Raw genomic sequence first — 23,560 nt, 5'->3', positions numbered from 1 at the left:
TTTATTTTCTCCCGTGTTTCCATGATGTGGGAAACGGAGCGCTGCACTGCCTTAAAACCCACCGCTGCAGTGCCACTAGTTATGACATGATAACGTTACAATCCAATTCATTAAGGGAAACAACATTACTCTTCAATTTGATTGCCATTTATTATTCACTAGATACAATCACTCAGGCTCCAATACCAGGGAATCACATATGGGGGAAACAGTAAATGTACAGACCAAATGGCGAAGGACATTTCTGCTGAGTTATAGCTTGGCATTAACGTGAATTGCAACAAATGGATCTTCAGCATGGTTACTAATCTGGAAATTAGCCATTCCATCACCAGAAACATGCACCTGCTTTCCAGTGCATTTGCTGCCCTCCTTGTCTCCAGAAATAACATCACAGTAGGTACCAGCAGGCAGTCCAGTTTGCAAACTGACATTCATATTCCTATGTGAAAATAATGAATGCTATTTATCCATTGTTTTCAAAAACAGATATTTCAAACTGGGCATGGGATTTTTGAACCTGATGCTACTCCCTTACTTTGAAGGGCAGTGTAAAGTGTGAGCTTTCTGATCCTATCCCTGCTTCGCTCCCCGTGCTCCCGTTTTGGCTCTTTACACCTGGCATGCAACTGCGTGACTCGAGCTTGGGTTGTACTGATCGCTCCAGTCAGCAGAAGAGAACATTCCCCTTCCCACCGGTACTACTGATGAGGGGTGCTATGCTTCTCTCTGGGGACACGGTCTCTCCCACTGACTTACCAGTCATCATTATTGAAAACGATGAAGCCTTTATTACCACGGCCAAAAGCTACTTGATTGCTGCCGTTGTCCCACCAGTTGGAGAAAGGCTGACCATCCACCACATTACGGAAGACGACCATGTTCCTGAAAACGCAAGGAACGGCTGTCACTCTGCCTGCACGAGCTCTAAAGCCACAAGGAACGGGAAGCAAAAGCAACTGCTTTTACTTCTTTCTTCTCCACAGTGTCCTACTTTATTTGACGCCAGCGATGTTCACAAACCCAGCCGTTGCCACAGGTGGTGTCTGCATTGATTGTAACAGGCTTTGTTGATCCATCCGAGTGACTTGGTGGTCCAAACCAGTCATTGACGTCCTGTAATTAAAAAAAGAAGTTTAAAACTTCTTACTGAAAAGGCAGAGAGCCTATCTGTGAGTGTTCAAAAAACGGGCAGAGGTGGCACTTGGGGACATGGTTCAGTCTGGTCTACCCTTGATTGGTTTAGTGTGGACTTGGTCGTGTAGGTTAATGGTTGCACTGGATGATCTTGAAGGGCTTTTCCAACCTAAACCATTCTATGATTCTATAAAAGCTAGATGGGGCACCATATTTCCACCTGCTAGACCCAACGTGGGACAGAGAAATCACTTAACAAGTGTAAATGCACCGGACTGCTTCTCTGGCCCTGTTCTCATCCTTATGCACCGTGACTTCATCTTCACCGTTCCAAGCTTACCCGTCCGTTTACAAAAGATCTTGGCCAGCGAAAACTTGACATCACACGTGTGAACCCATACGGATGAGCAAGCATGAAACCAACGGCCATTTTATAAAGCCTGTTTGTTAGACAAAAAAGGGAATGAGATGGGGAAAGAGAAGGCGTGCCAGGGAACCCAGACACAGACAAGCAAAAGGAGGCAGCGTCACCCAGACAAGAGCAATCCTTTACCTGGGGTCCCAGAAGGTCAGAATGGAAGCTCCACCGGCCCCGTGCCCACGCTGGTTGTCGTGATTGTCCACAAAGACCAGGGCTCTGTCGGAAGGCACAAAGCCCCAGCCTTCTCCCCAGTTCCTAGCCAAAAACACAACGACTTCAAGCTACCCTGTCAACTGGCGCATCCAGCATATCCCAAATCAGTCACGGGATCTTCATCCTTACTTTAAGTAGGCCATCTTTTCTCCGTTCCACTTGCGGATCACCGTCCCCAGTTTTGCCCCGTATTTGAACTCTGTCACTCGGCCGTTTCCAAAGTAGTCACTGCCTTTGATCGGCTCTCCGCCCAAGTCAATTACCTAGTACACAAAGGAGAAACTGTGCATCTGTTCTTGTCTCACAGAGACAAAAAAATGCAGTGTACAGTCCTCAACATTAGTTCTTGCTTTACATTGAGAGAAAAAAGATTAACGTGTGTTTATTTCTGCTGTGTCGTTCAACACAAATTTGGTATAATGCATGATGGATGCATGTAGAAACATGACTAAAGAAAGAAAAGGTAAAGTTGAATGGCAATCTGTTGTGGAGGCATTTTTAAAAAAGCAAAACTACTTACGTCTGCAGGGCTGCTCCAAAGAAATGGGTAGCTTTTTCTGGGGTAGAGTTAGATGAAGATGTATTACCGCCATTCCTCCGAAGGAGGAAGGTAAAAGAGATACCAAAGACAAACATAAAGGAAAAAAGATGGAGATTACCTCCTGGTAAATGAAAGGTTTTGTTCCTGCAGAAAACCATTCAGTATTTAGATTTTTCAGTTTGTCCAGAAATGCTTTTATGTCCCCAGGCCACATATGCTTGGCAGCATCAATCCGGAAGCCTGCTACACCAATATCAATCAGGTAGTTCATGTACTCAGCAATTTTTGAGCGTACGTAGTCCTTCTCCAGGGCCAGGTCAAGAAGGCTAACCAAGCGGCAGTCCCGGACCTGTGTAATGAAAACGAAAAAAAATTTTGAGGTGCCACTCTGTCAGCCTGTAAGACCTTTCAATGAAATTTTTGTGTGTTTTGAGCCATATAATCAATTGTGTTTGGGTATCTAATTTGTGTAGAAGAGAATTATGCCAAGGTCTGCACCAAGACGTAAGTAAATTTACTATAAAGCTCAATACTCAAGTTAGGATGGTTGGTGAAGGATATCACCTCCCGGTGCAGGTGTCGTCAGAACTGAGGATGAGGAATGCATGGTGTATTGTTGCGAAGTGGCCAAAGGAAGAGCAGTGACCTTGAGAAAGAACTGCCGCACGTTCCATCTACACAAAAGAGTAAGTCGCTAGGCAGGGTTGACAACCTTGCACTGCTCTCAGTTTTCCAAGGGGGCTCCTTACCAAGACCGGCTGAGTTTACAAGCCGTAGGAAAGAGCTCACCGGCTGAGCCAAGTACTCTGGGCTCAGTTCAGGAGCGAACTCCTGCACACGCCCACGTGAAGTGTGTGGGGAGGGTTCTTGATTTCTCAGTACTAAGAGTATTTTGCCTTTCCTGCACCTATGTTCACTACTTCTTTCACTTATCAGGTGACTGAGCACAGGTTTTGTGAGAAACTACTCCCTTTGTTTGGCCTTACTGTAATGTTTACACAGCAGATTAAAGAAAAAAAAAAAGGAATAAGATTTCAAACTTTTGCCAGAGAAAGTTACCTGATACATATCACCATAATTTTCAATTTCTCCACTTCTGGTTCGACATTTGCCGTCATTGAAATCCCAGCCAGAGTATGGCACAGCTGGAAAATCTCTGTCCCCAGCATTAAAGTAGCTCCCACAGGTAGAATGGGTGCCTGAGCCCCCCGCAGCCCCACACATGTGGTTGACAACAGCATCCACATAAATATGAACCTGGAAAAGCAGTAAGTGCATTTCAGTACGTTTTGTAATGACAGTGAAGTGATAGCCAGGGCTTTACCACACCCCTAGTAATTCAATCTTTTTCTCCCCTTCAGTTTATTCTCAGCTTACGCCTCCTTTGCAGACAGCTGCAGTAACTTCCCTCAGCTGAAACAGCTCTTCTTGCCATATCAGATGCAGATTTTCAAGGCACTTACTCCAACGTTGTTGCACCTGGTCACCATGTCCCTGAATTCATTTTCATTTCCTGATCGAGTGCAGAGCTTGTAGCTGATGGGCTGGTACCTTTCCCACCAGGGTCTGTTCGGGTTAGTAATGACAATATTTTCATTTGGAGGGGAAACCTGCAGATGAAATGATGTACTTTGATAAGAAATCAATTGATTTTCTTCCAGCAGTTTAAGGGCAAAGTCCGCGCTCAGCACATCTGCCCTCAGAGGCCGGCTAGCGCCCAACCCAGTCTCTCTCGCCCTCAGCATAAGCTTAGCTTGGGGAGATGGCCGGCTTGTCGCCTGGCAAGAAAGACATTTTCTTTTGTTCCTGCGGGCTGCCCAGGTCCAGTGTGGGCCTGCTTTCAAGGACATGCGCATGGGAGGGCTGAAGCCACAGGAATTCTTTTTAGCTGGAACAGTGACAGCCGTAGGAAAGCCAAAACTCAGTGCTTATGCACTTCCCTCAAAACAAGGCAAAGAGGAAAGCTGAGCTTTGCAGGGGAAGCGTTTCAGAGGAAAGCATGCCCCTTTGTAACTGATCTGCTAGAGGTACAACATCATTCATCGGCCCAGCAGGATTTAGGGTTGCAGCAAACAGCAGTTACTACTTCCATCCCCCCCTTTCCAACACCAAAGTTGCCTGGAGCTGGCTGTCTCCGATTCAGGCATTTTGATTTATTAATTGACTGCCACGATACCATCTTCCTACCGACTCGCAGGAAACGACTTACCTGAACCCCTCCAAAGCCATTGGGAGCTAAATAGCGTTCACACTCGAGAGCAATATCCACCCAGCGCCACTCAAAGAGGTGCACGATAGACGTCCTTCCGGAGAGAGTATTGGGGCTGTACTGTGCCCAGCAAAGCCCTGCAGCTGCGAGTAGGAGGAGGACTTGCATGATGCCTTCAGCATATGGCTGTGGCCGCTCCGCTGGCACTTTATACGCCTGCAAGATGGCAAAGTTCCTATTGCAGCTGTTAAAATTCACACAGATCAACGCTATCGGTTATTATTTGGCTAGCTAGCTCGATATAATTCTCCTGTTTTGTTTTTTCCTGTATTGCCCGACAACTGAAGATAAAATACCTTTTCACAGTGATTATACATTATCGTAAACCAAGCGGTCTGGGAGCAGCACACCTAAATTCAGAACTGTACTCCTTCCAATCAAGTAAACAAAAATACTTTACCAAAAGTATTCCAAAACACAACACACAGACCCTCAAAGGGGGCTCTGGAAGGGAAAAGGAAAGGGAGGTGATTAAAAGACAACTGGAAATCTAACAGCTGGGGGAGCATGATGTTTGCCAGCATTCAGAGGCGTCCAGCTCTCGGGATTAGTCTGAGCTCAGACCAAGGTGCCCGACCAGCCGCTCCCAGTTAATAACAGATGTATCACACAACACGTCGTGGGGCTGCACCAGGTGAAACACTCCGGTAACTAGAAGCTGACGCCTTTTCATGCCTGAAGTTTTTCTCGTGTCATTGCCCAGTCCCTGCTGGGAGCTGGTTATCGGTTTTCTTCACACGGGTGTGCAGAGCAACTGTTGCTCTACCTGACTGCAAGTGATCAGAGCTGCAAGTGTTTTTCTCCCCAACAGAGGCTCTGCGAAAGGTTTCATCTCACTTTAAATGAGCAATGATTCATCTGAGTCAAGGAAGAAACCCCCAAATCAGATGTAAAGTGACACTGCAGATGAGTTTTATCCGCCTAAAACTGAACTTGAAAGCCAGAGCTGTTGCCCAAGTCCCTTCTGGCTTTTCCTACAATTTCATCGTTCAAAAAAACCTTCCGACTTTTGCTCATGACACACTTTCAGGTCTTCATTTGGAACTGACTTTAAGATCAAGGTCTCAGCAACAACACTCCATGAATAAGCTCGAGTCATGCCAACGGTAAAACAACACTGAGAGAATGTGAAGACCAGAAAATCCCCACCATTTGATGAATATCTGTGAGAAAAACAGAAAGTCCACAAAATGGCACATCCACTCCAAGAGAAAAGAAACTTCAGTGCCCTTTGTACCTGAACTGCCTCTCGTACGGTCCTTCCGAAATGAGCCACGCCACTGAATATGTCACATATGTCACGTCAATTCTCTTTCCCAGAATTTGTCTTCAAGGACGAAACGCAGCAGCAGGTCCCGTTTGCTCACCTGTTCATTTTCATATCACGGACCTTATCAAAGGTCTCCTTTTCCACTACAACAATGAAGTAGTAAATTACTGCGAATGACCTTGCCTATTCGCTAGCAGCAAGGAACCAGCGAGGTGGCTGCACCTTGTGATTACCGGTTCAGTGAGCACAGGCCCCCCTTTCCTCAATATTTTCAAGAGCAGCCAAACATGCCTGGGGTTAATTTTTACGTCACCGTTCCCTGCGGCGTTCCATTGATGTGACGGCACATCACTGCGCAACATTCGGTTTCCAATGACGTGTGTTTTCCACTGAAAGACACTGCTGTCAGCCAAGGAGACTGAGGACCCATCCTCGACCGCCCGATGCAACGGGCGGCCAACCCATGGGCAAGGAGCGTGGGAGCCCTCACGGGCCAGCCTACCCAGCCGCTCAGGCGGAACAGTATGTTAGCATGCTGAGGGAATGCGTGAGGGCAGGAGAGAAGGTGGCCATCCAGCACGGGCGATTTGTGAGTCTTTCTGAAGTATAACACCAAGTAGAAAGTAGTTAATGTGCAGTTTCAAGCATAGCATCTCTTTCGGTATGGTTAAAAACGTCAGGTGCCCAACAAATTGGCTCTGATTTTTCAGGGGAGTTATGGGGAGTTGAAGCTTTGGGCAGACGAGACATTGGAGGGGTTTGGCTTTGTTTTGAAATTCTGTGTTTTAATCCATTATCTCCCAGTATCATTGCAAACCCGGTTGTGAAGAACTGGAGGATGCGGGTTCTAGACATGGAAACAAGACCCTTTTCTTGGCAAGCTTTTACACCGCAAACCTAAAAAAGCAGGCCTGCTCCTGTACGTCCCTACGTGGTCATAGCACAGCTCTGTCAATCGAATACACAATCGATACCACGCTGCAGCGACAGCGTCTTCCCAATACGCTGCTGCAGCGCCAACACGTACACAAGACCTACAGGCGTGTGGCTGACCGATAAACCCCTCCGAAGGAAGAAGGCTGAGAGGAGACAGGCAAGAGTGAGTTGCCCATGGAGCTCAGGGAATAATGCAGGCTGTAACTGTCCCCAGGTGTTGCAAAGAATGCTGACTGTACCTCAAAGGGGGCTGGAGGGTGGCCTTTATTTTAGATGAACAGCTACGTCAGCTGAGTGCATCAGCTCGTAGTGCAACAGTTCATCTCTGAGTTAATTGGAAGAGTGTTCTCCTGGTTTCAGCTGGGACAGAGTTAATTTTCTTCCCAGCAGCGGGCACAGCGCTGTGGTTTGGATTTAGGATGAGAGTGATGCTGATACCCCCTGATGGTGCAGTTGTTGCTCAGCAGTGCTGACACCAGGCAAGGGCTTTTCAGCTCCCCCTGCTCTGCCGGGGGCACAAGGAGCTGGGAGGGGGCACAGCCAGGCCCCCTGACCCCGACTGCCCCAAGGGCCATCCCATCCCATCCCATCCCATCCCATCCCATCCCATCCGGTGTCATGGGCAGTGTGGGAACTGGGCGGGTTGGCCGGGGGGCAGCCATCGCTGCTCGGGGACGGGCTGGGCATCGGTCGGCGGGTGGTGAGCAATTGCATTGGGCATCACTTGCTTTGGATATTATTATTATTATCATTATTATATTGTTATTATCATTACTATTTTCCTTTATTTCAACTATTAAACTGTTCTTATCTCAGCCCAGGAGTGTTTCTCACTCTCACTCCTCCCATTCTCTCCCCCATCCCATCGGGGCAGGGGCAGCGAGCGGCTGCGTGGTGCTGAGCCGCTGCCTGGCGCTGGACCCCGACAAGTGTGAATGTCTCCCTGGTTTAGCCAGAGCAGCGTGGGGAGGAGAGTACATGTGGCTCGGCACAACAGAGATTATAAAAACTAAAAAACTAATAAAAGATTTTTGAAGCTAGCAATGGGCTTTAGCTGGTTTCAACCCACCTATTCCTTTCCAGTGACTGGGGACGCCCAGATCCTGATGGTGATGAGTGTGTTACAGACACCAGTAATGGAGATCACGTCGATACTGTGATTGAACTGCACCTCGCAATTGTTATCTTCTGCTAAGTGTAACCTAGATTTTTATTGTGATTTCAGTATATTTCCTATCACTCTGCTAAGTCAGAAAAAGTGTCTAGCATCAATTATATTCAAATAAGTAAATCCAATATTAAACATTACACCCTCCACACGTGGAATATCTAAAAGAAGCTGACCAGAGAATATTGGACTCTGACACAGTCAGAGCGATCTCGGCGCAATCGTCCGCCTCGCTGCTATTTAGCTTGACCAAATGAATAATCAATATTGCTGTGCTCTGCCCTAACAATGCATTGACGGGTATGAAAGGCGGTTAAGCGTGCTTGTGTATTAAATGCAGCGTGCAACCATTCCCAGACAGGTTATTAAAAACAACGTAAAAGACTAAGGGAGATGACAGACTTCAAGATGCTCAGTTAGAGATATTAGACTTGAATTGTCATTTTTTTAAAAAAAGAACACTGCTACGTTTATTGCTACTCACCAGGCAGGTATCATAACGTGCTACAAAGCTGAGATTGTCCCCCTCTCAGGAAGGAAACAGGTCTCAGTTTTCAGCGGTACCTGCCATGGCGAGTCCACTGCAAAGCCCAGGACGGGTGGCACACGGTGGTTTCAGAGAAGCAGAGAAAGAGCCAGTACGAGAAAAGATTAAGCTGTCATAGGAGTAGGACCTAAAAAATCATGCCAGCTTCCACAGCAGAGATGTATTCATCGTCTTGATTGTAGATTTTCAGCTGCCAGGACACCGCCACTATCATGCACTACATGAGATGTCGTGCTTTTCATAGAATCACGGAATGCTTTGGGTGGGAAGGGACCCTTAGAGCCCCCCCAGCCCAGCCCCTGCAGTGCCAGGGACAGCTTTAACCAGCCCAGGGTGCTCAGAGCCCCGTCCAGCCTGGCCTGGGATGGTGCCAGGGATGGGGCCTCCACCGCCTCTCTGGGCAACCTGGGCCACTGCCTCACCACCCTCAGCGTGAAACATTTCTTCCTTATGTCCAGTCTAAATCTGTTCTGCTTTAGTTTAAATCCATTACTTCTTGTCCTGTCCCAACAGGCCTTGCTAAAGCTTGCCCCCCCCTTCCCGCAGCCCCTCTCAGCACTGCCAGGCCGCACTCAGGCCTCCCCGCAGCCCCCTCCTCTCCAGGCTGAGCACCCCCAGCCCCCCCAGCCTGGCCCCGCAGCAGAGGGGCTCCGGCCCTCGGGGCATTTCTGTGGCCTCCCCTGGCCCCGCTCCAGCAGCTCCGTGTCCTGTGCTGAGGGCCCCGAGCCGGGCGCAGGGCTGCAGGGGGGTCTGCCCAGAGCGGGGCAGAGGGGCAGAATCCCCTCCCTCGCCCCGCTGCCCACGCTGTGGGGATGCAGCCCAGGATGGGGTTGGCTTTCTGGGCTGCCAGCGCACCTTGCCGGCTCGTGTCCAGCTTTTCATCCCCCAGCACCCCCAAGCCCTTCTCCACAGGGCTGCTCTCCATCCCTCCATCCCCCAGCCTTTAAACAAGCTTTACTGAAAATTGACCTCAGGGATGTTCTAACACAACGCGGATGTGAGCCCACCCCTTTGCCACCCCCGTTTGCACCAACAGTCTGCTTCACAGGGGCAGGAGGGCTCCCTGCCCCGACCCCGGGGGCAAACACCAGGCTTGCCATGGCTAGTAACGTCCTGCCCATCCCGGGCACCGCTCCAGGCAGCAGATCCAGGGGCTGCGTTCCCTCGGGCACGGCAAGAGCCCGTATCCGCCCCACGCCCGGGCACTCCCTCCCGCCACACAAGGGAAACAGCCCTTAAAAGCACACCTTGACCTCAAAAAGACCGAATCCGAGCCCTCCCCTTCCCTTTGCCCCTCCAGAATGGGTCACGACGAGCGCTTTTGGCCAAGCAGACGTGCTCCACCCGCACAGTTCTGCAGGATGTCACCGAATGAGCAAGCCCGACGCGCCACAGAGGCAAGAACACGCTGCGCTCCAGCCGCTGCCGCCAGGTCCAAGCCGTGCCTGGATGCTCACTCGCTGCTGGGACACCTCTGGAACAGCCCCAGGGAACGCTGGTGCGCAGCAAGGCACGGGGGCTGATGGAGGAGCTGGGGCTTGGATCTGCACAGGCACCAGCTGACTGTGGACGGGGCAACGCGCTGGCTTGACTGGTGACCTGAACTCATCTGGGTCTTTGGGTAACTGCTCGTTGTGCAGGTCATCAAAAATCACCTCCAGCACAGCTAATTCCCTCAGGTACTGGATACCTCTCTCCATGGTGGCCCACTTGCCTGGGCGATATAGAACATCTGCCTTGAAGGGATACCTTTCCTTCACGCCTGACAGGAATTGCCTTTAGAGGTTTGTGCCCCTTTTCCAACTGCTTCATCAATGCCCCCTTCCCTGGAAAGGGATCCCAGCTGCTTGCCTTCCTTACCCTCTAAATCCAGGCTGCTGGCCCCGTTATCCCAGCATCGGAGCAGCCAGCTGATGATGTGCTCGCCTGGATGACGACTGAAATCTTTTTGCATATCTCGCAGCTCACTGGGGGATAGGGATCGGGTGGTTACCATCTCATTTATGGGTTCTGCCTCTTCCTCCTCCTGTTTTCATGATGGCCCTGGTTCATCTTCATCCCTTACTAAACGAGCTGATCATCTTGTGTATTTCTTCTTGTGTGCAGCGGCAACTGATACCGGCACGGGTCGGTTCCCTGCTTCAGCCGCAGTGCCCATCGCCAGGGTAGATCTCTGGATGGTGTTCTTCAATACTTATTTAACCCTAAACAAGACCTGAACCACGTCCAGGAGACACAGCAATAGGACCATGCTGGTTTGAACATCCCAAGGATATTCAAAATTCTCCAGAGCTGTTGTAACTAGCCTGGAGGAGAAGGGGAAGGTGAAGGCGCAGGGAAAGTAGCCCCCCTGTCTGCCCCATAGAGTGGTTCTCTGAGGGGAAAAGGTAAAGAGTGTAATTATGGACAGTTTCTGAGAGGTGGCTCCCTAGGCACAGAGATGGTGGCCATGCGGAGTACAAATACCAGACTGGTCTCACAACCAGTGATTTTATCATGTCATAAACCAGTGTTACACAGGGCAGCAAAATGATAATAACAATGACAAAAGAATATACAAAGCAAGCGATGCCCAATGCAATTGCTCACCACCCGCCGACCGATGCCCAGCCCGTCCCCGAGCAGCGATGGCTGCCCCCCGGCCAACCCGCCCAGTTCCCACACTGCCCATGACGCCGGGTGGGATGGGATGGGATGGGATGGGATGGCCCTTGGGGCAGTTGGGGTCAGGGGGCCTGGCTGTGCCCCCTCCCAGCTCCTTGTGCCCCCGGCAGAGCAGGGGGAGCTGAAAAGCCCTTGCCTGGTGTCAGCACTGCTCAGCAACAACTGCACCATCAGGGGGTATCAGCATCACTCTCATCCTAAATCCAAACCACAGCGCTGTGCCCGCTGCTGGGAAGAACATTAACTCTGTCCCAGCTGAAACCAGGACAACAGCTCAGCTTCCTCTGATGACCCAGACCTTGGGTCTGGTTTGTCGCAAGAAACGGATGAACTGTCTGCGTGCGCAGGCACCGCCCTTAGCCGACTGCCCACGGTGTGGCTGCTCTGGGATACAGGGGTGTGTGTATCAGCCTTGGAAATACTGCATTTTAACCCACCCAGGTATTGGTTTGGGGTTTTTTTTATTTATTTTATTTTCTCCCGTGTTTCCATGATGTGGGAAACAGAGCGCTGCACTGCCTTAAAACCCACCACTGCAGTGCCACTAGTTATGACATGATAACGTTACAATCCAATTCATTAAGGGAAACAACATTACTCTTCAATTTGATTGCCATTTATTATTCACTAGATACAATCACTCAGGCCCCAGTACCAGGGAATCACATAGGGGGGAAACAGTAAATGTACAGACCAACGGAAGAAACACATTTTCAACTGAGTTAGAAGTTGGCATCATCTTGAATTGCACCATGTTTCAGCCCAAAGGTGCCTTCTCTTGATTTTCAGACGTGCTGTTAATTCCCAGACCAGCTTCCCCATAAAGAGAACTACATTTCCACTTACGCACAGAGCAGCACAATTTAAAATTAAGTCATTTCAATTTTCTCCTTTCATTTTTTATTAGTACTTTAACTGAATAAAGCACAATTACAAAGGCACACGGGCGGATACTGCCTCTTCCAGATCTGCGCTAGCACCACTAGCTCCTCTCTCTGTATAGCAGCTACTCAGTATTTCATTAATATAAGCCAAGACACTTTGCTCTATCATGATTCATTCCGTGCTGGAGAGCCAAGATAATCAGATCACCTTGTACTCTATTAGCAAAAATAAAGAAGAGAAGAAACACGTGCACAAGAGATCTGGTTACAATTTAGCGTCAACGTGAATTGCAACGAATGGGTCTTCGTCCTCGTTACTAATCAGGAAATTAGCCATGCCATCAGCAGCAACACGAACTTCAGCTGCGGTACAGTAGGCATCTTTCTTTTGCCCAGAAATGACATCGCAGTAAGTGCCAGCAGGCAGACCGGTCTGCAGAGTTACATTCAAAGACCTTCGGAAAACATTGAAATGCAGTAAGGATTATTGGGACTCTCAAATGCTTTGCAACTCGTGTTAGAGACCTCCTCAGATGTTAGGTAATTCTGGAGTTGTAACTCTGCAGCACTTCTCTGGACACGCCAGAACCTACTCTCCCACAAAACAACAATACTTTAGGGCTACAAAGTGAGGAGCCTAGAAAATCACCAAAGGTTCATGCTGTTCTCAGGCATCGTAAGGCTGGTCAACACTCCACTAGTTAAAATCATTTGTCATGTGAGCTCTTTTACATTATGGGCACTTAAAGGAATTTGGTTCTAATCACACAGAATTATGCTCCTTTACAATGAAGAAAAATAATTATGTAAATAAATTAATCAATATATTAAGTATTTAACTATTTACCAGCAATGACAGGAAGCTTGGGTATTCTCACTCTCCAGGAACTTTAGGACTTGAACTCCAGAACTTCAAATTGCATTCCAGGACAATTTTCATTTTTCCCTACCAAACCCCAGTTAGCTTTTTCAGACTATCCCCATTACAAATTCTTGGAAATGTCTCTGTTAGTAACCTGTTTAAGGAGCTTAAAGGTACTTAAGAAATGCCAGATTCCACACAGATATTGTATTCCTGACACCACGGTACCCTAGAAGAACGTAACAAAACAGCCTAAATAACTGTCAGCCCTAATAAAACTCCTTTCAGATCTTTGCAGGATGTCAAAAAAGGAACTGTTGTGATGGACAGCACAGTAGGCTGCAAGACAAGGTTAACTGAGAACTCAACCACTCCATCCTTCAAATTGCTCATCACCCCAAACTACTTCTAATTATTATAGATCTGAGACACTCCTAGTCTCTTAAATCATCTCACTCTTGCATACAAGATTGCAACACTGGTTTCAAAACTGCCATTTTTGGACCTTATCCCCGAGTCACCGAGTTCCCTCATTTCTGTAAGGTCAGACATTGCTGGCTGACCACGGTCTTCAGTGATAGAGCCAGCTCCAGGAATCAGGAAACAGCAGGAGCACAGTACAAGGCCTAACATCTGACAGGGAAGGCTGCTCCTGGTAGAGGGGACAATGCTGAGTTTAAACTGAACAACCGAGACAGAGGAACCATCTGTTACAAAGCTCTGCTGGAGCTCACACCACCTTAAAAGCTTTCTCTAACTGGAAGAACTATAATTTATCCACTCTTACTTACCAGTCATCATTATTAAAAACGATGAAGCCTTTATTACCACGGCCAAAAGCTACTTGATTGCTGCCGTTGTCCCACCAGTTGGAGAAAGGCTGACCATCCACCACATTACGGAAGACGACCATGTTCCTGAAAACGCAAGGAATGGCTGTCACTCTGCCTGCACGAGCTCTAAAGCCACAAGGAACGGGAAGCAAAAGCAACTGCTTTTACTTCTTTCTTCTCCACAGTGTCCTACTTTATTTGACGCCAGCGATGTTCACAAACCCAGCCGTTGCCACAGGTGGTGTCTGCATTGATTGTAACAGGCTTTGTTGATCCATCCGAGTGACTTGGTGGTCCAAACCAGTCATTGACGTCCTGTAATTAAAAAAAGAAGTTTAAAACTTCTTACTGAAAAGGCAGAGAGCCTATCTGTGAGTGTTCAAAAAACGGGCAGAGGTGGCACTTGGGGACATGGTTCAGTCTGGTCTACCCTTGATTGGTTTAGTGTGGACTTGGTCGTGTAGGTTAATGGTTGCACTGGATGATCTTGAAGGGCTTTTCCAACCTAAACCATTCTATGATTCTATAAAAGCTAGATGGGGCACCATATTTCCACCTGCTAGACCCAACGTGGGACAGAGAAATCACTTAACAAGTGTAAATGCACCGGACTGCTTCTCTGGCCCTGTTCTGATCCTTATGCACCGTGACTTCATCTTCACCGTTCCAAGCTTACCCGTCCGTTTACAAAAGATCTTGGCCAGCGAAAACTTGACATCACACGTGTGAACCCATACGGATGAGCAAGCATGAAACCAACGGCCATTTTATAAAGCCTGTTTGTTAGACAAAAAAGGGAATGAGATGGGGAAAGAGAAGGCGTGCCAGGGAACCCAGACACAGACAAGCAAAAGGAGGCAGCGTCACCCAGACAAGAGCAATCCTTTACCTGGGGTCCCAGAAGGTCAGAATGGAAGCTCCACCGGCCCCGTGCCCACGCTGGTTGTCGTGATTGTCCACAAAGACCAGGGCTCTGTCGGAAGGCACAAAGCCCCAGCCTTCTCCCCAGTTCCTAGCCAAAAACACGACTTCAAGCTACCCTGTCAACTGGCGCATCCAGCATATCCCAAATCAGTCACGGGATCTTCATCCTTACTTTAAGTAGGCCATCTTTTCTCCGTTCCACTTGCGGATCACCGTCCCCAGTTTTGCCCCGTATTTGAACTCTGTCACTCGGCCGTTTCCAAAGTAGTCACTGCCTTTGATCGGCTCTCCGCCCAAGTCAATTACCTGGTACAGGAAAGATAAAGCATTCCTTTCTCCTTAAAAAACCAAACAAACAAAAGGCATTGCCCTAGAAGTTGTTTTAAGGAAGAGGCACTACTTGAGCTAAGTATATTACCTGGCTTACTCGCAAAATTGTATTTAAAGCTATTTTCTTCATTTCATCTCAGCCTAGCTGTGAACTTGTTTTCTGTCTCCATCCTAAATCTCTTTTACCCTGATTGATCACTACTGCATAATTAAGGCTTGGGTCGTACCAACTTTATGTTCGGTCCAGTCACCAACGCCTCTGCTTCCAGCACACGGGCAACCTCATTTCATTATGTAGCTAAAGAATGTTTCACTCTCTGCCCTAGACCTTGCAGGCAACATACTGATTTAATAAAACGTCTCTAGCAACTTTAGCTTCTGCTTACTGAAACCAACAGTTACCTACTAGGTTAATGGTTAATGCTGCTAGGTTAATGGTTGGACTCAATGATCTTAAAGGTTCTTTCCAACCTAAATGATTCTATGATTCTACTTTTCAGGTCTTGTTAGGAATTGTTATTCAAACTTAAAACACAAATTTGGAATGTCAAGCAACACTGATTATGCCATTGGAAAACAACGTTTCAGACCATAATCACCATTTATAAATTATGTTGCAATTTATTATCCAGAATTTAAAATTCAGGGAGTGAAATCTCTTTTTTAAACCAATAGCATTTTTACACTAATTTCGATGCAGTAAATTTCATCTCAAGTGAAATTTCCAGGTTACCTAGTTCCAGAAGGTCCAAAACAACTGGGGCATTTTGCATGTCAATGACCATTTATGGGCAGATTAGATATTTGTAAACTATGGTTATTAAATCTCAGTGATGATTTCTATAGATCTTGAGTCTGAAAGGTGCTTGAGCCCAGCTCAAGCAAAGCACCGCTTCCAGTGTGGGACTGAGTCTATACTGTGCCTGCCGGAAATGTTTGTAAAGTACGATTAGGGGGAGAAAAAAAAAAAAAAAAAAAAAAAAAAAGATTACCTCCTGGTAAATGAAAGGTTTAGTTCCTACAGGAAACCATTTAGTGTTTAGGTCTTTCAGCTTGTCTAAAATCGCCTTCACATCCCCAGGCCACATATGCTTGGCAGCATCAATCCGGAAGCCTGCTATGCCAATATCAATCAGGTAGTTCATGTACTCAGCAATTTTTGAGCGTACATAGTCCTTCTCCAGGGCCAGGTCAAGAAGGCTAACCAAGCGGCAGTCCCGGACCTATATAAAAATTCTGAAATGAAACATTTTTCACCTAACAAACTAAATGTAGCGTTCTACATACGTTTTGAATTTTGTTACCCATGTTACAATGCCAAAATAAAACCTTCCCTTGCCATAGTTCACCATGCAGATCTTTGCCTTGGACAGTTATCTTGGACAGTCACCTACACAGAAGGAGCATCAAGAAGTCTGCATTCACCCAGCTTACACAGCTGTAGGTGCTGAAGGATTGTAACAGAGAGCCAAACCATTAGATCTATAATCAGCTTTTTAATGCAAATATAGGGCAAAAATATGATGAATTATTTTTACTCCAATGTATTAAGGAACAGATTCATTACTATTTCAAGTGCACTCATTTATTCTCTGATGTAGGAAGGTCTTCTGGAAATTATATTTCTAAATCTTTTAAAAATCTTCAGTTATTATAGCCTTACAAAACATTAAACTCTTGTTTTCTGTCCCCTTTTTGCCATTGTTTCCTGTAAATACAAAATGATGGGCATCGATTTTCATCAAAAACTTGAAACATACACTGAATATACTGAAATGCTTTTTTTAATAACTCTTATGACGGGTTTCCATGGCTATGCACATCTGCCTGGAGACTGCAAGGTGCATCAGCCTATGTTGCAAACTGTACTAAAGAGTTGGCTACAGAGATGTTCCTTTAGAACTGCTCAAGAATTCAGAGACATTTAAAGTCTCCCCTTCTTCCACCGTTTCTCCAAAAACGCCTCTCCCCTCAACTTAGATTCAGGAAAGATCAAATGCATTTGAAAGGCGTAAGCCATTATTCAAGAAAGATACCTATTTTATTTTTATAAAATAAATTTTCATTCTGTGGTAGTTTTAGAGGAACAGACAGACTCCTAGGAAAAGAAATCTCTAAACAGAAGGTTGATTCTCAAGATTTTTGATTCTCAAGATTTTAGCATTATTATTTTTCTTTATGAAATCCTAATCTCTCTGTTCTGAGAGATTTGGTCTCTAAGGCCAAAGAAAACTTCCAAATTACAATAAAAGGTAAAAAATAACTCTTACTTTTTTCTTTTTTAAACACCACCCCCCACCCCAAGATAACCCCTAAATAGATTTTATGAGCTTTAGAACTTTTTTTTTTTTATAAAGCACCTAAGCACACTTGTCTACATCTGAAATTGAGCCATTGGCTTGAGTAGAGCTATCCCTTTAAGACGTGGTGTTCCCGATAGCAACGCTAACCTCTGTTATCAATTTGGATGGCTTTCCATGAGGGTTTTTGGTTTGCTTTTAAAAAATGTCTGACAGTACGTAAAGGGGAGCAAAGAAACCACAGCCCAGGAACGGATGTACATGAAAAATATATTTATAGTTCTAGGCTTACCTGAGATATATCATGATAATTCTCAATGTCTCCACTTCTAGATTTACATTTACCATCGTTAAAGTCCCAACCAGAATATGGCACAGCTGGAAAATCTTTAGTCTTTGCATTGAAATAGCTTCCACAAGTAGCATGGTGCCCAGCAGCAACATTAGCTCCACACATATGGTTGATCACTGCATCCACATAAATATGTACCTAGAGAATAGTATTTGCATTTCAGTTTGAGAACGCTGCTTCCCACGGCACCACTAATTAATGTTCCCTCTCTCTCTCTTACCTCCTGCCCTATCCCCCTATTTCTGCTTGCTTGCAATTATTTAGAATATTTCTCTTCTATTAACATATAGCAGTGGTGATAACACATGCATCTCAACAGATCAGCAGAACACCGCCCCGTCTTTACTCCAGTGCTACCATGTCTTCCCTTCTAAGTCACCCGTTGTCTATATCCTTGCACTGTTAACACCAGAAGGTTTTCAAACCACTTACTCCGACGTTGTTGCACCTGGTCACCATGTCCCTAAATTCAGTTTCATTTCCAGATCGTGTGCAGAGCTTGTAGCTGATGGGCTGGTACCTTTCCCACCATGGTTGCCAGGGGTCCGTAATGATAATATTTTCATTTGGAGGTGAAATCTGTGAATAAGATGGTGTCTCTTGGTAACAGGATACTGATAATGGTTTATTTGTTTGCCCGGTATTGTTAGAGAAGGAGCATAAAAATAGAAAATCAGGTCCCTTTAATGGAAGACGCTCACAACACCTAACCCACAGAGCTCCACAGCACCTAACCCACAGAGGTCCTCAGTATCCTCTGCTTACACTATAGTGGGCTCAAAATAGAAGACTTGGACCTGGACCTTCAGCAGGTAGAAACATACTATAAAAATGATGTCCATGGACATAGCGTCCTAATTATCGTCAGGAAAGCAGGCCTCAGATCAAAAGAAAGGTCTGAAATCTGAAGGACCAGGTCAGCAGAGATAGCCCAGAGTCAGGAAGGAACTGACTGCAGAACAACTGATGTTAAATCCTGCCCTTAAAATTCATCCGACTTCCCATTTTTGTAATGGTTTGGATAAAAGCCTTCTTGGCATGAGACTTGTCAGAGTTTCCAGAGAAGCTGGACCTCTTCCTTTCATAGACTCTTTCCAGGATACTTTTCAGGCAACAAGCTTTTGCTGCTACCTCCAAGCCTCTGGGCACAACCACCCGATCCCACCGTTCCTCACAAAGATCCCTCGGCTGCAGCCTACCAAGCTGCCACGCCTTGGTGACCAGCTCAGCAAATCTGCATCCAAAAACACTTTCTTTCTGAGATCCTGTGTCATGGTCCAGCCCCAGGCAGCAGCTCAGCACCACGCAGCCACTCACTGCCCCTGCCCCCATGGGATGGGGGAGAGAATCGGAGGAGTGAGAGTGAGGAACACTCCTGGGCTGAGATAAGAACAGTTTAATAATTGAAATAAAGGAAAATAGTAATGATAATAATAACAATAATGATAATAACAATATCCAAAGCAAGTGATGCCCAATGCAGTTGCTCACCACCCGCCGACCAATGCCCAGCCCGTCCCCGAGCAGCAATCGCTGCTCCCCGGCCAACCCCCCCAGTTTCCATACTGCCCATGACGCCGGATGGTATGGAATGGCCCTTGGGGCAGTTGGGATCAACTCTCCTGGCTGTGCCCCCTCCCAGCTCCTTGTGCCCCTGGCAGAGCAGGGGAAGCTGAAAAGTCCTTGACTGGCATGAGCAGCACTGAGCAACAACTAAACCATCAGCGTGTGATCAGCATTCTTCTCATCCTAAATCCAAACCACAGCGCTGTGCCTGCTGCTGGGAAGAAAATTAACTCTATCCCAGCCGAAACCAGGGCACCCTGTCAGAGCACGGATTAAAGAGACATCCAAGCGTACACCATAGTCTCAGAAATCAATTTCAAAATCAATCAGGCCTGCGCGCCTGGAAAGAAGGTTGCAAAGACAAGGTGTATTATTGGAAAATTATGGGAAAGTTCTCACTCGGGCCAACTTGCAAAACTCCTGGGCTACAAGGGACAGGCAGACTTCTCTCACCAAGTTTTCCTGAGCAATCTGACAAACAACCTGAAACGGTTTAGTAGATGACTGCTCTCCAGCCGGGCCACCCCACCCATCTGACACTACCGGTTCCACTGGAACGCGCGTCTTGTTCGGACGGAACGGATTCGCACCGACACGCCTCCACCGGACCCTGCGCTCAGTTCATTTCTGCCTGCTCGCCCCAGGTCCCTGCAAAGAAGGGTCGCTTAATGGCTCACTCTGACACCAGGCTTTACAGGAAGAAACTTGCCAGTTTGAGTGAACGCAATTACCAGCCTTTTATATTTATTTCTTTACTGTGTGGTTGCTTCAGCAATTCGGTGTTCTCTTTGGGAACCCTTCTTTTTTCAGCCAGTTTCATTTTATGTTTACCTAGCTCTTAACAGCTTCCCTTGATTTAAATAATATCAAGCAGATAAACGTAGGTTACTCTTCACAGCAGTAAAAAAAAAAAAAAAAAACCACCAAACAATTTAGCCAGGGATATGCAATTCTAATTCATCTAAATGTAACAGCACAGAGTGTAAAACATGCACTTTGGAGTGATGAAATAAATTCATGCTTACAGGATGATGGCTGAAGAATATATTTGTCAGCATTTACTACTTCCATTACCAATTTCTATTTTTCTTGCTCAGTACCTGCCCTTTGGTGAATTGAACGTTTTCTCTGAAAAACAAATTATCATCTACGTAGCAATTTTACTACCTACTGATAGGAACAGACATACCTGAACTCCTCCAAAGCCATTGGGAGCTAAATAGCGTTCACACTCGAGAGCGATATCCGCCCAGCGCCACTCAAAGAGGTGCACAACAGATGTCCTCCCGGAGAGAGTATTGGGGCTGTACTGTGCCCAGCACAGCCCGACAATTAACAGCAGAAGACAGATACCCATCCTGTGCTCGGCGATCAGCTGCGCTCTTTAACTGCCTATTCGTGTTCCTGAAAAAGGGTAAAGTACACATTACAAAACACACATTTCAAAGTAAATGCCCGTCTCTGACATCACGTTTATTTAACTTTACTTGATCGTCATTTTGTTTGAGAGTTGGATTCTGTCTGAGCTATACCAGCCCCCCATACTAACAGTAACTTTTGTTTTTCTGAAGTTAAAATTCAGACATTGTCCGATACAGGCTGTCTCTAGTGTGCAAAAGTTGTATTTTTATTAGTATAAAGCCAAAAACAACCCCAAAAGGCAAAGGAGCACTTATATAGACTGAAATGGACGTTTCATTTCTCATTTTAATGTATAATACTTTACATTCCTATGTATCCTTGAGAAGCATCTTTTTTCAATCTGCGTTACTATGACTTGTGCACGTATAGAGCAGGCCTTGGAGAAGCAGCACGTTTCTTATCGTGAGTTGCCACAAAAGCCCAGGTGTTTTGGGGGTCTGACATACGTGAGCCTGTCCGTGATGCGCACGACATCTACCATTGAAACAACGGCCCTGATCTTGGAAGGTCCCTCAGATACAGAGCTCAGATACCGACTCAAAACCAGACGTGCCAAATGTGCAATCTCTGTACACCCGTACCATTGGCGGGGCGATATTCTTCTCCCAAAGAACGCAGCACAACGGCGTGCCGGGGTCAGGAGTGCTGCGCAGCTCCATATCCAAGAAGTCTCCCTCCCAGGGCCCAGGCACAGAGCTCTGCAAAGGCACTGCTGGAGCTTTCCGAAGGAGGAATGCCGGCTGCGCTACCTTCCGATGAGCTAGGCTAGGAACTATACTTCCCAATTCACGCTGTACTATTTACTCATATATGAACACAGGCGACAAGCCTATTAACATTGCCTCTCCTTTTTCTCATCTAAAGAGATAGAACTTACAACAAACCAGAAGTTAAACAACCATCAAGGTTTACATTACACCGTTCCGGATCTCATTTTGCACTCTCTGCGTTTAGGAGTTGATTTAGAGAATCTGCAAACCAAAGAAGTCCTACAAGGAGATCTTTTGCAAACAAGAGGCTGAACTATTACTCCCCTTAAATAACAAAAAACACAGAATCCTGTCACATTCCTCTAAGTATCTATGCTTTGTAAAAAGCTATGGTAGCACAGAAACAACGCAGGGCAGAGAGGGAATGAGGAGATTCCTGGGTGCTGTCACAGGGGCCACCAAACACTTCAGTGAAGGTTTAAACACAGGCACGCGGGTCCCCAGGTTTGCGACACGAAAGACACCGGCACCCTTTCCTGATTTAACACACATTTAGGAGTGCGCTGCTGAAAACTCCAACCTGCTGCGATACAGATACCAAAAAAAAAAATAGTTTATATATAATCTTACACGATTTCTACAAAACAACCCCCCCCGACCCCCATTTTTATTTCAGGGAAAGGACGATCCGTATCTGCCAGTCAGCGGAGCTGCGCTCTTTGGAGTGAATTCAAGCACAGAATGTGCCAGTTTATAAAGCGTAGAACCTGCCTTCCCGAGCCTGTTGCTGTCGGCTGTCACCGTACCTCACAGGCAGCCAGAGTGATTTAGAATGAATCATTTGATATATTTAGCTTGTTTTTCTGCTCGTGAACAAAACAGTTTTAATGAACTTATTTACTTGTAGCTCTTCAGTAGAGGATAGGGGTGAATTTCAGCCATAAGCAGTTGTTCTGCGTGCTTCCATTTTCATGAAAGAATGCTTCTTTGCCCTGGTAGGAAGAACATACATTAGCAGAAAACGAGCTAAGAAAGTTCGATCCTCTCTGATGAGAGAAGCCATTTATCAGATTGGCAATTTTTACTTACAGCAGTAAGCACACAGAGCAGTAAATTACACAAAGCGGTAAGAATAATATATTTTGACCCAAGCAGCTCCAAGGCCTAGTGCTTCAAGAGAAGACTGAGCGTAGTTTTTCATTCCTTTGAAATAGGTTTAGAGCTGTTCTGGCTTCAGTAGAAGCAATGATAAGAGAATGGAGACGTTGAAATCCCCAAGACACTCTGAAGGCTCTGGCTTCAAAATGCTTTTGAAACTTGGAAAGGAGTAAGAGGCCTGTATTCCTCTTCTCTACGGAAGAAAAGAGAGCACAACTGCTTGCAATTCAGAGAACGTGGGAGAGAATTCTTTCTCAAGAAGGCTGTTGCTGTCTTGGACAACCCAAGAACTCAGATCAGCTTGCCTTCTGCTGGGTTAAAGTCCGTGGTATGAAACTCGGCTGCTATCTCCAAAATACTAGCAGCAACATTTAAGTTTGCAAGAGGCTTGGCGCAGGCCTGCTGAAGCTTCAGATGTTACAGGCTGTTACAGGAAAGCAGTTTCCATGCCACCTTCTCGTCAGTCCCCACAGACCTTCCCCCAGCAGCTGCGTGTTTCATACGGACGAAGCAACACCGCTTCGGCACCTCCGTCAGAGAGCAGCTCTACCGACCACAAATCCTGCCGGCCCCCCGCGGCACATACAGGCGATAAACATACCGAAAGCGAGCAGCAGAACTTAATACGTACATTTTGGGGCTAGCCCGTGTCATTTCCAGCGGACTCCAGCAGCAGCATCCCGCCTGCCGAGCACTGCCGGGGCAGCGGCCACGGTGCCCGTCCCCTTCCGCCAGCACCGCTGCCCTCCATCGCTCCCGCTCCCCAAAGCCAGCGAGCTCCAGCCCCTCGGCCCCGCGCCAGGTCTGCCAGCGAGAAATTGTTATACCGTAAAATAAAAGCTTTCAGATAAACCGGTTGTATTACACGTGATTATGTTGATTCAAGATAAAATTACATTCTGGGATATATTTGTTCTCGAGATTTGAGAAAGGAAATCTCTCTGCATATACACTTCTTTTTTTAAGGTATTCTTGTCTTTGAGTATAGCACCACCTTGCTGTTACCCTACTTCACTGCTTTGAAAATTTACTTAGTTGGCCTTTTCTGCAGTA

The 23,560-nt window shown here is 46.6% G+C and overlaps 2 protein-coding genes across 3 annotated transcripts; both read right to left on the bottom strand.

The window, feature by feature from the left end:
* Positions 1–252: 252 nt before the first annotated feature.
* LOC104024264 (pancreatic alpha-amylase) lies at positions 253–4,689 on the bottom strand. Its single transcript, XM_075710607.1, has 10 exons — positions 4,522–4,689; positions 3,776–3,922; positions 3,372–3,569; positions 2,431–2,661; positions 1,901–2,034; positions 1,691–1,813; positions 1,478–1,577; positions 995–1,116; positions 760–885; positions 253–442 (listed from the first exon to the last, which is right to left on the bottom strand). The coding sequence occupies exons 1-10, from the start codon at positions 4,687–4,689 to the stop codon at positions 253–255; spliced, it is 1,539 nt and encodes a 512-aa protein (XP_075566722.1).
* A 7,098-nt stretch (positions 4,690–11,787) lies between these two features.
* On the bottom strand, positions 11,788–23,177 carry LOC104029193 (pancreatic alpha-amylase). Of its 2 annotated transcripts, XM_075710132.1 has the most exons (12): positions 23,139–23,177; positions 22,251–22,341; positions 20,407–20,621; positions 18,084–18,230; positions 17,592–17,789; positions 15,992–16,222; positions 14,842–14,975; positions 14,635–14,757; positions 14,422–14,521; positions 13,939–14,060; positions 13,704–13,829; positions 11,788–12,505 (listed from the first exon to the last, which is right to left on the bottom strand). In XM_075710132.1, the coding sequence occupies exons 3-12, from the start codon at positions 20,572–20,574 to the stop codon at positions 12,316–12,318; spliced, it is 1,539 nt and encodes a 512-aa protein (XP_075566247.1). In that variant the 5' UTR covers positions 20,575–20,621; positions 22,251–22,341; positions 23,139–23,177; the 3' UTR covers positions 11,788–12,315. The 2 variants fall into 2 exon arrangements, with proteins under 2 accessions (XP_075566247.1, XP_075566248.1); XM_075710133.1 differs by lacking the exons at positions 22,251–22,341; positions 23,139–23,177 and adding an exon at positions 19,808–19,865 and having other exon boundaries at positions 20,407–20,470.
* Between the last annotated feature and the right edge of the window lie 383 nt (positions 23,178–23,560).

Source organism: Pelecanus crispus, chromosome 5 (genome assembly GCF_030463565.1).
Source record: "Pelecanus crispus isolate bPelCri1 chromosome 5, bPelCri1.pri, whole genome shotgun sequence".
In the NCBI taxonomy this organism is placed as follows: Eukaryota; Metazoa; Chordata; class Aves; order Pelecaniformes; family Pelecanidae; genus Pelecanus; species Pelecanus crispus.
Note: the sequence above shows the minus strand (reverse complement) of the source record. Positions and strands in the feature narration are given on the sequence as shown.

Bases quoted from the DNA above. Each gene is read 5' to 3' on its own strand.
- LOC104029193 (XM_075710132.1), bottom strand. From the start codon at position 20,574: ATGGGTATCTGTCTTCTGCTGTTAATTGTCGGGCTGTGCTGGGCACAG. The intron at 14,061-14,421 runs GTAAGCTTGGAA...TTTTAATTACAG, and splicing joins GATCTTTTGTAAACGGACGG to GACGTCAATGACTGGTTTGG. The intron at 13,830-13,938 runs GTAGGACACTGT...TTGCGTTTTCAG, and splicing joins CATCGCTGGCGTCAAATAAA to GAACATGGTCGTCTTCCGTA.
- LOC104024264 (XM_075710607.1), bottom strand. From the start codon at position 4,689: ATGCAAGTCCTCCTCCTACTCGCAGCTGCAGGGCTTTGCTGGGCACAG. The intron at 3,923-4,521 runs GTAAGTCGTTTC...TTTCATCTGCAG, and splicing joins ATGGCTTTGGAGGGGTTCAG to GTTTCCCCTCCAAATGAAAA. The intron at 2,035-2,430 runs GTAATCTCCATC...TTTGTGTACTAG, and splicing joins AACCTTTCATTTACCAGGAG to GTAATTGACTTGGGCGGAGA.